The following is a 14,059-nucleotide window of genomic DNA, read 5'->3' on the forward strand; positions in this document are numbered from 1 at the left end:
CACGAGTTCATTTCGACTTTTGCATGAAATCACATTTTTAAAGGCAAACAATTAATATTGGAGTTTAAAATACTTTTACTAATATATAAGAATAATATATGTAGATGATGACAATGCATTTGTTTGTTAGAGCTGACTGACAACAGGGCTTTTACGGCTCTCAAATTTAGATCAACTTGATCTATCAGAAATTGACAGCCATAGAGCAATCTCCCACGGATTCCTATTATTATAACCAAATATAAGATAATAAAAAAGTTATTAACTCCAACAAAGATTTCTGTCTTATTTTTCTTTCGAAAGGATACATCATACATCGATGTATCTTGTGCCATGTATAGTATTATGTTTTATGTTCCAAATTTGAGATTAGTTTTAGCATGAGAGTTGGTATTATGACAAACATGATCTAACCGAAAGTAAGAGAATACCCTTTGCCTAATTACCTCTTCAGTTCAAAGTGTGATGAGTAATGATACTCGATGTTCAAAAAAAAAAAAAAAGAATTACCTATTTTTGTCCTCATCTTGCCTGGTGAAAAATAACGGAGAGTGAAGTGTGCCAAATATGAAAGTAGAAAAAAAAGGTCATTACTGCGGAGACAGATTTGTTCCTCACCATATGGGCATGTTCTAGGCTGAATCAAAAGCCTCGTAAGTTTTTTAGTACAAGTGTAACCTCTCAGTCCTTCTGATCAACCAGTGGACATTACGCAAAACCAGTTTGATACCAGAAAGTTTATATGCTTCCTTTATTGATAAGTAAGTAGCTACTATTTTTGGTAAATGACAAGGTAAAGCTTCATTTTATTTTTGGCTTAAACGGAATAATCTACTTTCGCTAATCCCTTGGCAGTTGTCACATATTTTCGTATTAGAGAAGCTGAAAGGAGTTCTTAACCGAATTTAAGTAGAGAACAACATTCTTGATTACAAAACTAAGTGACAAGATCTCTCATTCCCTCAATCTCCTCTTTACCTTTTGATTCAGTACCATAAAACAGAGAAAGGCAAAATTCCACATCAGAGCATCAGTGTCAACATTTTAAAATTAAAAAAAAAAAAAAAAAAAAAAACAACATTAGATTGCATTTCCAACAAACCGCTGTTAAGCATTTGCCTTTACGGTCCATCTTTTACATTTTGTGCTCTTTATGCACCTTCTCTTGCTTGCACTTCCCAACTATCTAATTCCTCCTTTCTCAAGTTTTCTTTATATTCTCACACTTCTTTTCCCTCCCTATATCTCTCATTCGATCCAAGAAAGCCATGATTCCTAAAGATCTGCTGTATTTCATAAGTGCATTGAAAAATAAAGATAGACCTCTTATTTGCCATTGGTGGTTTCTCACATTTGGTATATCTCCGTTCTGAACCCAAGAAAATAAGAATATAGAAAACAGAAGAGAATCAAGCACCGAGTTGTAACTGAAGACATGGGAATTTTGTCTTTATTTTTCTTGTGTCTTCTCTTTGCCTCAGGTAATTTCCTCTCATCTTATCAAAATACATTGAATCCCTTGCTTATGTCTGATCGTATTGTTTCTTGATCATCAGTGTTACTTTCTCTTCTTTATTTACCATCTTTTTTTTTTTTAATTAAAATTTCTGGGTTTGAATAACAAGAAAAACACTTGGGCGTTAATAGAAAAGTAAGAAGTAATTTAAAAAATTATCTGCACGCACCCACACAAACACTTTCTACACAAACTCTTTTCTCTGTTTGATTTTTCTAAGTTGGTAAAAAAGAGCAACTTTAATATGACCTGCACTTAATTCCAGGATTGTTAAACTAAATACATACGGTCGGATATGTTCATAAAGGCTATTGTAAATTTCCTTGAATTTCTTGCGGTCCAAGAAAACCAAGTCTTTTCATCCATAGCCCCCAGACAAAGAAACCAAAAAAGAAAAAAGCAATAATAAATCAAAATCCCTCACGGATTTAGAATCTTTCTTCAGGTTCAAGTAACGCAGAGAGGCCTCTTCCCGAAGCAATCCAGAGAGACGAAATCCCCGAATACTCAGAAAACCAGATGATACCTTTCTCCGACTCTGTCTTCACCAACCAACGGGACACGATTCCCGTCGTGACTCCTGATCCGATATTCGATTCCCCTCCATCGCCGCCGATGACGACACAGCCGATAATAACGCCGGTCGTACCGCCACCTGTCACACTTTCGCCTCCGGCGATGCCGGTCACGAGGCCTCCTCCGATGACTCCGGTCACAACGACTCCGACGGCGGTGGTGTCGTCCTCCGGTGGAAGCTGGTGCGTCGCGAGCCAAGCGGCTTCGGAGACTGCTCTTCAAGTGGCTCTTGATTACGCTTGTGGCTACGGCGGTGCAGATTGTACCGGAATACAGCCCGGTTCGAGCTGTTACAACCCGAACACTCTTCGGGATCACGCTTCGTACGCCTTCAATTCTTACTATCAGAAGAACCCGGCTCCCACTAGCTGTGTCTTTGGAGGAGCAGCTCAACTTACCACCACCGACCCAAGTAAGAACACAGTTTTTGTTTTATATTTTTCGACTGAATCCTCGAAAAATCTTAGATACTCGTGTCGTTTGCAGAGCCGGCCCAAGACTTAGGCCAGTTAGGCAATGGGCTAAGGCCTCCGATTTTTAGTGGAATAAAAGCTCAAATATTTTTGTTGGCTATGAAAAAATCAGCCTCAAATCTTAGGGACTAAAGGCATCAAATTTTTTAGAAATGAAACTACTATATATTTTACATATTTTTAAAAAGCCTATTTTTTTTTTTTTTCATTTTACCTAAGGCCACATAATACCTTGAGCCGGCCCTGATCGTCAGTACTCGAATTCCGTATAACTTTCTTTCGCTGCAGGTACTGGCAGTTGTCGCTACGCATCATCAAGAGCATCAACGAGGTGAACATTTTTAGACCCTTTCTTTTTAAATATCATTGTCATCCTAGTAATGAAAAACGAAACCAAAGGCATTTTTATAACTAACCATCCTTATTTTTCTCCCCGTAAAATGTATAGCGTTACTCCACCAACTACCCCGACCCCGATGATGCCTTCCCCGACGGTGCCGACCCCGTTTATCGCTTCCCCGATGATGCCAAACACCCCGACTTTCGACTCGCCGCCCGGGTCATCAATTTACGGGTCGGAACCGACAGGAACGCCCAGCTCCGCGGTCTCCGTCTCGTACTCGAGACTCTTTGTCTTCCTCACCACTGGTCTCTTGGGATCAATCTTGGCAGTAGCTTATCAGTGAACAGAAGAAACAAGCTTATATCTCCAAGATCTTTTCTTACCCTGCCCGGTTATTATAATACTCTGTCATAAGTATACCTCTAAGTAGAGACTAAAAGAAGAAGGCTTAGGGAGAAGAAGAAAAAAAAAACAGAAAAATGAAATAATTTTAGGTTCTTGTATTCTTAGGCACAATCATTGTTATTCTCTCTGCAACAATAGCGTAATAAAGTATATTACACAATGCATTTTCTACCTATTATTGCCCAGTTTATTTATTTATGTAGCTAAACGAAAAAAATGATATTCTATACTGTACAATAGCAAAAATAAGGCTTTATTCGGTGAAGGCCACGATCCTTTTACTTTTAACTGAAAACTCATGTAATTCAAGTATGTGAGCAATGTGGGAATTACTCAACTAACTCATCCAACGGTAGTCTGATTTCTTATGTAGACAACTTTGTCACACTGCCTCTATATAATCTTATATGCGGATGTCAGACTGTTGAGGTTATTGCTTAACTGGTGATTAATCCCACAACGGTATAGCTACGGAAGAATTAGAAGATTTCCCAAAATTGAAGAAAATACTAGATGGCACAAGTTAGAAAAAGCACAATCTTGAACAAAGACTCATAATTTTATGACACATTGCATGTGTAGTTAAATTTTAATGATAATTTTACTCGCTACTAGTTTTATACCCTAACCGGATAGATCTTTGTATTAGTGTGTCAAATAATCAGATCATTTGAAAGTACATTATTTAACACCAACAAGTAGTCACTATTTTTTTTTATTGGCTATTTTTCCATTACATGAAAGATTTTAAGCTCAGATTACAAAGAATTTGCAAATTAGGGCTTGAACTCATGTCTATGAGACATCACATGCAGGAGATAGTATCACCAAACTAGATGCTTATGGTCCACAGTCACTATTGATAAAAAGAATGATCAAAGCATAGTCATGATTGAAAACTTACTATTACTAGTAAATACAATATAAGAGAGTGAAGGAAAATAAAAAAATAACATAAAAATCTAAGGCCACTTAAAATGTTATATTTGTAATCTAACCAATATTTTCAAGCATGTTTAAAATTTAGTCACACTTAGTGATATGACCTCATTTAATCAGATAGCATACTACATAATTGTCCCTAAGATTTCCACAAGTTAATTTTAATAAATGGTTAATTTACAAAATAAACAACTAGTTCCTTAAAATCAAGTTTGAAATTGGCTAGACAAATATAATATAAACAAAAAGTGCAGTATTTAAATTAGATGTTAATCAAAGGTTGTTGGGTCCCCGCAAAATGAAAAAGCCGAAAAAATTCAGTGTACGCTTCGTAAATAAGCGAGACCTTTCCTTTATGTTATATGTTGACTCACTCTCAACCGTATGTTACTATAAATACTCTGCTCTTATTCTAATGAAGCTAAGATCGTTATTTTTACTATTTCTCTATTCTTCCACATTCTCTCTTCTATATACTCTAATATGGTATCAGAGCGCGTATGGCTAGGTTAACATGATATCCAATAATGAGATGGTGAGATATAAAGAAGATGATCACCAATCTTCTATAATGGGTCACAAATGGGACATATTCAAAGTATGCCCACGATACGATCCTTGCCTGTTTATTAATTTATTTCCTACTACTTTGTCACTCTCCCTTGACCATTTTACGTATACATGAATGGTAGTTGTTTTTTTATAGAGTGGAAATCCTCTCATCTATGATTTATATCCTGTGTCTTGGGTTTTAATGTCAAATTTAATTTGTGCACTTTTTATTTTTCTATTATGAACTGGTCAATTTTCTTTTACGAAACACTTAAAAAAAATATGACGGCGGAGATTTTCTTATTCTAAGAAAATTTCAAGTTTGCGTATTTTTCTTCACACTTTTCCCAATATTAGGGCTTATTGCGTGATGGTCCACACGCAGCAATGCTTTAATTTAAACCAAAAATAGAAAATAAAAATAAAAACGACCCGATAATCTAGGGAGGCGATATATAGAATCACAATCTCAATATTCAATTGCTTTCTTCAAAAGAATATACAGAAGTTATATTAAGTAATATATTATTGCGAAAAGTCAACCTGAGTTTGTAGTTGACGAAAAACCTAACATAATAAGGTATGCATCTTGATATTATTTTAGTCTCGTTGCAGTTTAAACTGCAAAAACAACTCAGAATCGAACACGTTAATAAAACTACAACCTTGCTTTTCTTCTGCTTTTATTCTGAACCGAGAGCTAAAAAACGTACTTCATTCAAAGAATTTACAAAAAATTATTTCTTATTTTCATTAATATTTTTTTACTAGATCAGTGTAACTTATTTAAATTCAGTTTACGAGTCTGTGTGTTATGCACAGATATAATTTTCCGAGACTATCTCGCTCGAACGAGTATTGATTTTCTTTTTATGTCATCAAATTCTTTTATTTTTAAGCACAGCATGACAGAGATTTCCGACTTGCCCGAAGACGTGATAGCGAAAATCTGGTCCCTCTTACCGGTAAAGGTGGTGTTGAGGCTAAAGAGCGTCCAAAAATCATGGAACATTCTGGTCAACGCTCTCGCAAAGACTCCGAGTTTCGTGGCCGATCATCTCTACAACAGCAAAAACAACAGACCTAGCTCCTCGTCCTTCATCTTCTACCTGGGCACGAATGAACGCCGCTCTAGTCCAGACATGAAACACACGTTCCTCACCCTCCACCACAACGGTGAGGTGAAATTCAGCGACGATCTCAGCAGAAACAAAGTCGACGCTCATCTGCTACGACACAACACGCTCTTCGCCCACTGCGACGGCGTAGTTTGCACGGTCGACCTCTTGACCGGATCCGGGGAGCTCCGGAACCCGGCGACCGGAGATCTCAAGCTTCTGCCGGGTCCGTTCTTCGGAAACCCCTGGGCTGGGCTTCTCACGAGGATCAGAAATATCGGGTTCGGGTATGACGCGGTTTCCGGTGCTTACAAAGTCGTCGAGCTCATCTCCCGAGCCGGTGCCATCATGGCCAAGGTCTACACGCTGGGAAAGGACACGTCATCATCATCATCGTCGGGTTGGAGAAAGGGAGAGATATTCACGACCCTCCCGGTCCACTCCGTTTACAGCGAGGCCGGCGTGTGTTGCGAAGGAGTCTGTTATTGGCTGGCCTTGTTCGAGTTTAGCCCCGGCGATAGATGCCAAATGGTTCTGTCTTTTGACATGCACGCCGAGGAATTCGACGCCGTGTCGCCGCCGAGCGGACTCAGGTCGGGTTCGGGGCTCGTGCGGTGGAAAGAATCGATTGCGTATTTTCGTGAATTGGAAGAAGGAGGGTTAGGGTTGGATGTTTGGGTGATGTCGGCGGTGGAGAAGCGTTGGACTAAAAGTTTATCGATCGCGTTTGATAGTTGCATGGTTTTTAGGGCTTTAAAACCGGTAGGGTTTTGGAAGAACGGTGATGAGCTGCTAATTGATATGAATCTCAAGGGATTCTGTAATGTGATCTCGTACAACGTAGTCGAGAACAAGTATTCTTGTATCTGCTGTGAAGCTTCTGATGAATCTCGTCTGCTTTCTTACTTGGACAGCTTTGTTGCACTGTGAATGATGAATATGGAAGTACTGTATATAATTCTACTTATATGCATTAATATCGGATTAATATTTTTTTTAGGATAAAGCACGTCTTTGCCCCCTGATCTTTTGCACGCCTATCAACTCACCCTCATTCGTTTACTTTTATTCATCGGTCTCCTTAATCACTCAAATGTTTGCAACATTAATCCCCTTTCCGTCATTATTTTCTTAACGGTGTTGATATGTTTTTGTACACTGTCAGCCTACTGAACAAATTTACTAAAATATTATAATATTATGTTTAAATAATAATAAAATAAATAAATAAAAATAAACTAAAAAGGATAATGAACAAATTAATTTTTAAAAAAATAAATAAAGTATTATGTTTGAATAATAATAATAAAACATATTAGTTTTTTTTATTTGTAAAGGATATTTTTTAGTACGTAAATTTGTTCCATAACATATGAAGAGCATGATACATGTACAAAAGAAAAAAAAATCGTTAAAGAAAAAATTGACGGAAGAGAGATTGCTGCAAATATTTGAATGATCGAGGAGATCGATGAAAGAAAAACGGATGAATAAGGGGTGAGTTATTAAGCATGCAACAATTTAGGGAGCAAATATGTAATTTTTTTTTTAATGCAAAGTAAGCATATATCTTTTGCATTGATTAGAGCTTATATGGTCTGCTTATGTGTTTTCAGATTCTATTATTGAAATCTGATGGGACTACTGGCAGTGATTCTGATGACTTAATAGTCATGGTCCTCTAGTGGCGGCTTCACGGTCATGTTCGTTTTTGGGCCGGTTAGGTATTTAGTTCAAATTGGTCAACTCTTTTAAAATTCTAGCCTAATTATTACTTAAATTAGGTAAATGGCCCAATCTACTACCAAACAAATATTATATTCATATCTTACCCCTCAAATACACCAAAATTTTCGCATCCGACTCCAAATCCTTCAATCCTCCGATATTGCCTCCGAACTCTCCGTCGATTTCGAATCTTTCAATCCTCCGGTATTACATCCGACCTTCTTTTCCGTCACCAATTTTCTGATTTCGGCACTTTCGAAGCCAATGAAGCGTCTCCGTTCTCAGACTTGAAAAAAATGGTAAGTAAATATGATTTCCATTTGATTAACCCATAGAACACCATAATCGAAACCGGACCCCGCATCTCCGATCAATTCTCTGTTAGAATAACTATAAAATATGGTAAATAATATTTCAAATTCGATTAACCCATAGAACACCATAACCGAAACTCTGAAACTTTAATGGTAAATAATATTTACAGTCGGGTCATTCGATAGTAAATATTATTTACCATTCGAAAAAGCAAAATACTTGTCTCCGATTTGACGAACGATTCCATTATTCAAATCTGATGATGAATAACTAGAAAAAATTTGGAATTGGCAAACAAATAAGAATGAAGTTTTAAGAAACCAAAGAATCTAAACACCTACACTAGACAAACATAAACTAAGAAGGATTAAATTACTAACCTAGACGAACAGATAATATAATAACAATAGAAGAACATCTACGAAATCGACGATCCTAAACATCTATTCCAAATGAGTCGTCGAATATCCTGATTGCAAATTGCAGGATAATTTTAATGGAATAATATTTACAGTTAGGTCATTCGATAGTAAATATTATTTACTATTCGAAAAAAAAAACAAAATACATGTCTCCGATTTGGCGAACAATTCCATGATTCAAATCCGACGATGAATAACTGGAAAAAATCTGGAATTAACAAATTACACATAAGAACAAAGTTTTATGAAACCAATGGTAATTTTGGAAGTATGAGAAATATGGGCTATTTCTCTAAATAAATAGATAATTAGGCTATAATTTTAAAGTCCTCTCTATAAGTGCGCTAGTTGTTTATAAAAAACTTCCTTAAATTGTATACACAGTCCGATTTTTTTAGTTCTTCATCATAATAATATCACAGAAATATGCATTGTTGAATTCAATACGGCTATGCCAGCAATAATCGAAAAAATAAATTGCAGAAATTAGAATGCAATGAATATAAGGGTTTTCGGCCCAAAAGAGTCCATATATAAATGGGAAATTTGCGTCAATGTCACAAATTCGTCAGTTTTTTGCATTTGTGTCACAAAGTTGTCAAAATTGCATTTGTGTCACGTATTTACATTCGTGTCACATGTGCAAATTTCAAATTACTCTCTCTCATCATTTAATCTTTTATTAGTTACTCCATGTCTTCTGAATTTTTACAATACCTCATTAAAAATCACTTCATTTTCCTCTAAAACTTTCTAAAATTTTTGCGTGTGACTTATTTGCAATTGGATTGCCAATTTGTGACATAAGATGCAAATACCACAAGATTAAAGCTGCCAAGTTAAGACTATCTTTAAATGTTTATTTATGGAGTTTTATTTGGTTTTTATTTTATAATATGTATAGATATTTATGAAAATTTAGAAATAATATTAAAGGAATTAATTATTTGTGAAAATTCTCCCGTGTGTGTATGTGTGTAGTAGGCCCATTAGGCTCGATTAGTTTTTAGGAATAGGAAAAATAATTCCTAAAGGGTTTCGGAAAGGAAACGTATTCTTAAACGTATTCAAATCCCAACATGTTCATATACTATAAATACTGAGCCCCTAACTCAAAAACTCAAAACCAATTGCTTTCATCAAAATTGTATAGAGAATTAGTCAAGTCAGATATCGCGCGAAAAAGGCAATAACCTCGAGAGTTTATAGTTGACGAAGAACATAATACAAGGTATGATAATCAGACTCGTCGTTGCTGTAATCAGTGTTTTTCTTTCTATCTTTCTGTCTCCTAGTGACGTATTTATAAATACAAATTTGTAGCTATGAAAGAATATTATTGCCTTATTTTCTTTTCCTTGTATACAATAGAGATAAAAGGACGGATGGGAAATTTTTCGGACTTGCCTGAAGAGTTGGTAGTGAAAATCTGGTCACTCTTGCCAGCAAAGTCGGTTTTGAGGCTAAAGGGCGTCCAAAAGTCATGGAATATTCAGGTCAACGCTCTCTTGAAGACTCCGAGATTCGTGGCCGATCATCTCCACAACAGGCGTAAATCCACGTCCTTCATCGTGGTCGATAGATGGTGGGAACTGGCATTGCTGACCCTCCACAAAAACAATGACGTGGAAGTCAACAACTCCCACAAAAAAGTCAACTTGTTCTTGGATTATGAAAATAATGACATGATCTTCGCCCACTGCGACGGCATGCTTTGCTTGGTCAACCCGCTCGGCGTTGACGTCGAGCTCCGGAATCTCCAGACCGGAGAGCTCAAGCGTCTCCCGAGGCCGGGCTTCAGCGACAAGTACGAGCCCGACCTAGTCGTCGGGTTCGGCCACGACCCGGTCTCACGCGCTTACAAACTCGTCTTGATCTACCGCAAGTACTCCAGCTTCGTGGCCAAGGTGCTCACTCTGGGAGAGGACACGTGGCGAAACGTGGAGATACCTTGGAAGAAAGAGCTCTACGATTTCAACCATTACGCGATCTCAGGCGTGTGTTGCGGCGGAGGAGTCATTTACTGGCTTGCTCGGTCCGGCTCCACCGGGGAAAAGGTTCTGTGCTTCGACGTTCATCGGGAAAGATTCGAGACTGTGACTTTGCCGGAGCGGGACCGAGGGAAATCGCGGCGGCGAAAGAGAGCGGCGAATCTGATGAGGCTGGTTCGGTGGAGGGACTCGGTGGCGTTGGTGGTCAACTATCCGAATGAGAAGAGCTCGGCGGTGGACGTTTGGGTTATATCATCACCGTCGACGACGAAAGACAAGCGTTGGATCAATCTTCCCCCGATCGGCGAAGCATGGAAGGTGTTGGAGTTTTCGAAGAGCGGCGATGAGGTGATTATGTTTCGTCGAATAGATTGGAGCTGCTTGGTCTCCTACAACATCGCCGAGAAGAAGTACAGACCTATTTACAACAACTTATCATATGGCGATCATATTATTCCCTACGTGGATAGCTTTGTTCCACTGTGATGTTTTCCTCCATCTTCCCCAACCTATTAGTTGTTAGATAACTAATCAGAATTAATGGCAACTTGGTCTTTTAGCTAGGATAACTAAGGTCATTTTAGTCTTTTGCGGGATTTGTTCTAACTTTTTGTGGAAATTGGTGATGTGTTTGGAAGTCAATTGAATGTTTAAACTTTCAAGTTGTTATTTCTAAAATAATATTTTTTTATACGTAGTAAATATGTAAAATATAAATAATATTTAATTTAATTAATTTCGAAAATAATATTTTTTTTACCCATTTGATATTTAATTTATTGATAAAAATAAATAAATCTAACAGAACATTTAAGTAAAAAATAAACAAATTAATTTGTAAAAAATACTTAAATTAATTAATATTTATACTAAAATTTGCTTAAAAATTCATAACTATAGTAATAATTTAAAGCGAGTAGGATATGGGTAGCGTGTTGGATAAATTACTTAAAAACTATATCCTACTCATACCCATAAACATATCTAAAAAAAATACGTAAATCAATGAATAAGTATATAGTAAAATTTACTTAAAAATTTATAAATATAATAATAATTTCAAGCAGGTATGTATAAGTAGGGTCTTGGGTAGGATACTTAAAAATCGTACCCTACCCATACTCATATAATTTTTAATGGGTAACATATGTATCCTACTTATTATCCATTTATGGAGGTAAAACTCTACTCGTATTGGGTAGGATCTTGCGGGTACATATGAGTGCATGTGTAAAATTGTCATCTCTAATTCTTCCAAACCTGGTGACTCAAAATATCTAAGATTTGGAATTTCAAATTAAATTCAGTGTAAATTTGTAATTTCAGGATAAAAGGTGTTTTTTTTTCGATAACATCCAAAAATATGATTATTTGGTACCATGGTCCATGTTTCCAGTATCCAACAGGGGCCTTAATTCAAAAAGTACGAGAATAAATGTTATTAAATATACTTTTATATGACATTTTGTCGTTAATTGTAGGTTTATCATGATATTTTTTTTTTGTCATCTCAATACCAAATAATCATATTTTCGGAATATAATCCATAATTTGATTACAACAATTGAAAACTAGGCTTAAATAGTCTTTCCGAATAAACCCTAAAATGAAAAACAAATATTTAAAAAAAAATGTCAAAGGAAATAAGAGAAAAAACGAAACAAAAACTTCAAATGGGCAGAAAATGCTCAAAACAGATGAATTTGGGTCTAAAAGTCTATTTGGTCCGGCTCCGGCTACATCTACGGCATTGTAGATACAGTCTTAGGCTTCGATTTGATATATTGTAAGCTTTGTTTAAATGCCTGATCTAAAATTATGGCATTTCAAAGTTCTACCCGGCATGATTGGCGACCAGGAAGGTTTGGGCGACATTAATGCAAACATAGTGCTATCTTACCACCTTACTGGATTACAATCTTGTATCTAATGAGCTATTTAGTATGTTTGAATTAAATTACGTACATTTTAGGTGCACGTTTGTTTTAAAGCTGAAGATATCATTCTGGAATATAAATTATTATACTGTGGAATGGTCTATTCTATCCATTATATTACATTATACGATGGAATGACAATTGAAATAATGAATATTTTATAGAAAATATGATTGAAAAAAACGAAACGAAGTTATATAACATGTCCATAATGCATTCAATTATATTCATTCAATGTACAAAACATGCCCTAGGTGCGGCCCATTAGGCGTAATTCCTTCTTTGGGGCTTAGGAAGATAACCCATTAACAACTTTTTTTTTTATTTGTTGATAAAACATATTAACATTTAGAATCACAGAAACTACGAAACATGTTACTATAATTATTGCGTCACAACCTCAAAAACCAATTGCTCTCATCAAAATTAGAAACAGAAGTCAAGTTATGTATTGCACGAAAAAGGTAACCTTTGCGAGTTTATAAAGTCGACTATAAGGTATGATAAAATTGTATTCCTCGTTTGCAGTTTATGTAGTGTTTCTTCTATCTTTCTTCGAAGTTTGTATGTGCTGATGTTCTACTTTATTGGAATCGAAGACGTTAATAGTAAAATAATCTCTCTCTCTCTCTCTCTCTCTCTCTCTCTCTCTCTCTCTCTCTCTCTCTCTCTCTCTCTCTCTCTCTCTCTCTCTTTCCCTCTATCGAAAGCTTACTCCATGATCAAAAAAGATCGTACTCCATTAAAAGAATATTTACGAAAATATATCTTATATCTTCTATTAATATTTGATTCTAATGATTGGCCCTCTTCTTCTCTGATGATTATAGTTTAATTAGCTATAACTTGGGAAATATCAAGTATATGTCCTCTATGTGTGCAATTATTATCATAAATAAAAATTCGCGGGTTTGAAAGAATATTGCCCTTGTTCATGGTTGCAGTTTAATCTGTGTTTCTTCTATCTTTCCGTATCTATGTAGGGAATCAGTGTTTCTTACCACTATATAATAGTTATTAATGGCACTATTCTTAGAATCGAAGACTCTGAACGTAATATAATCTTCTTCTCTTTTATTTCCTTGAATCGAGAGTCATTAATAATGAAGATCAATCGTAAAAGAACGTTCTCCGTTCAAGAAGGAAAAATATATCTTCTCTGTTAATATTTTATTGTCGCGTATCTCCACGTGTCCTCTCCAACCGTATACACACTCGCCGCGATTTTATTTTTCGGTTTACGCAATAAACTAGCCAGAAAACATGTTCTTATACTTAGTACTATAAATAGAATCACAAACACCGAAATTGATTGCTTTCTTCAAAATTTTATACAGGAGTTTAGATTTAAAAAATTGCACGAAAAACCTCAACCCTAGAAGTTCATAGTTGACGACGAAGAAAACCTAACATATATGTAAGGTATGATATTAATTTCCTTTTTAAGTACTGATGCAATATAAGGTCGTTTTGTATAATATTAGCGAATTTCCTCCTCTGTATTAACTTCTTACCATTATTAATAATGGCACGATCTAATTATAATTAAAGAGTTGATATAGAAATTTATTTTTCAATCGCCATGCCATAAATGTTTTATGATCATTCAGGTACTTGCTTGTGTACCCTAATCAGATAAAAGAATTTTTAGTTTATTAGTACTTACTGACTGTGTGGGACTATCGCTCTACGAATATTTATTCACTTTTTATATCATCAATTATTTTCGTTTTAAGCAGGG

The 14,059-nt window shown here is 35.9% G+C and overlaps 3 protein-coding genes across 3 annotated transcripts; all 3 read left to right on the forward strand.

The window, feature by feature from the left end:
• Window positions 1–1,188: 1,188 nt before the first annotated feature.
• Window positions 1,189–3,634, forward strand: LOC149386453 (uncharacterized). Its single transcript, XM_089626050.1, has 4 exons — window positions 1,189–1,481; window positions 1,962–2,504; window positions 2,854–2,896; window positions 3,014–3,634. The coding sequence occupies exons 1-4, from the start codon at window positions 1,436–1,438 to the stop codon at window positions 3,249–3,251; spliced, it is 870 nt and encodes a 289-aa protein (XP_089482176.1). The 5' UTR covers window positions 1,189–1,435; the 3' UTR covers window positions 3,252–3,634.
• Window positions 3,635–5,712: 2,078 nt separating this feature from the next.
• On the forward strand, window positions 5,713–6,855 carry LOC149386454 (putative F-box protein At1g50870). The gene has a single exon (XM_089626513.1). The coding sequence runs from the start codon at window positions 5,713–5,715 to the stop codon at window positions 6,853–6,855; it is 1,143 nt and encodes a 380-aa protein (XP_089482639.1).
• A 2,920-nt stretch (window positions 6,856–9,775) lies between these two features.
• LOC149386455 (putative F-box protein At1g47730) lies at window positions 9,776–10,867 on the forward strand. Its single transcript, XM_089626514.1, has one exon. The coding sequence runs from the start codon at window positions 9,776–9,778 to the stop codon at window positions 10,865–10,867; it is 1,092 nt and encodes a 363-aa protein (XP_089482640.1).
• Window positions 10,868–14,059: the final 3,192 nt, after the last annotated feature.

This window comes from Urtica dioica, chromosome 9 (genome assembly GCF_054948205.1).
Source record: "Urtica dioica subsp. dioica isolate 48M chromosome 9, U.dioica_male_clone48M_v1_H2, whole genome shotgun sequence".
NCBI lineage: Eukaryota > Viridiplantae > Streptophyta > Magnoliopsida > Rosales > Urticaceae > Urtica > Urtica dioica.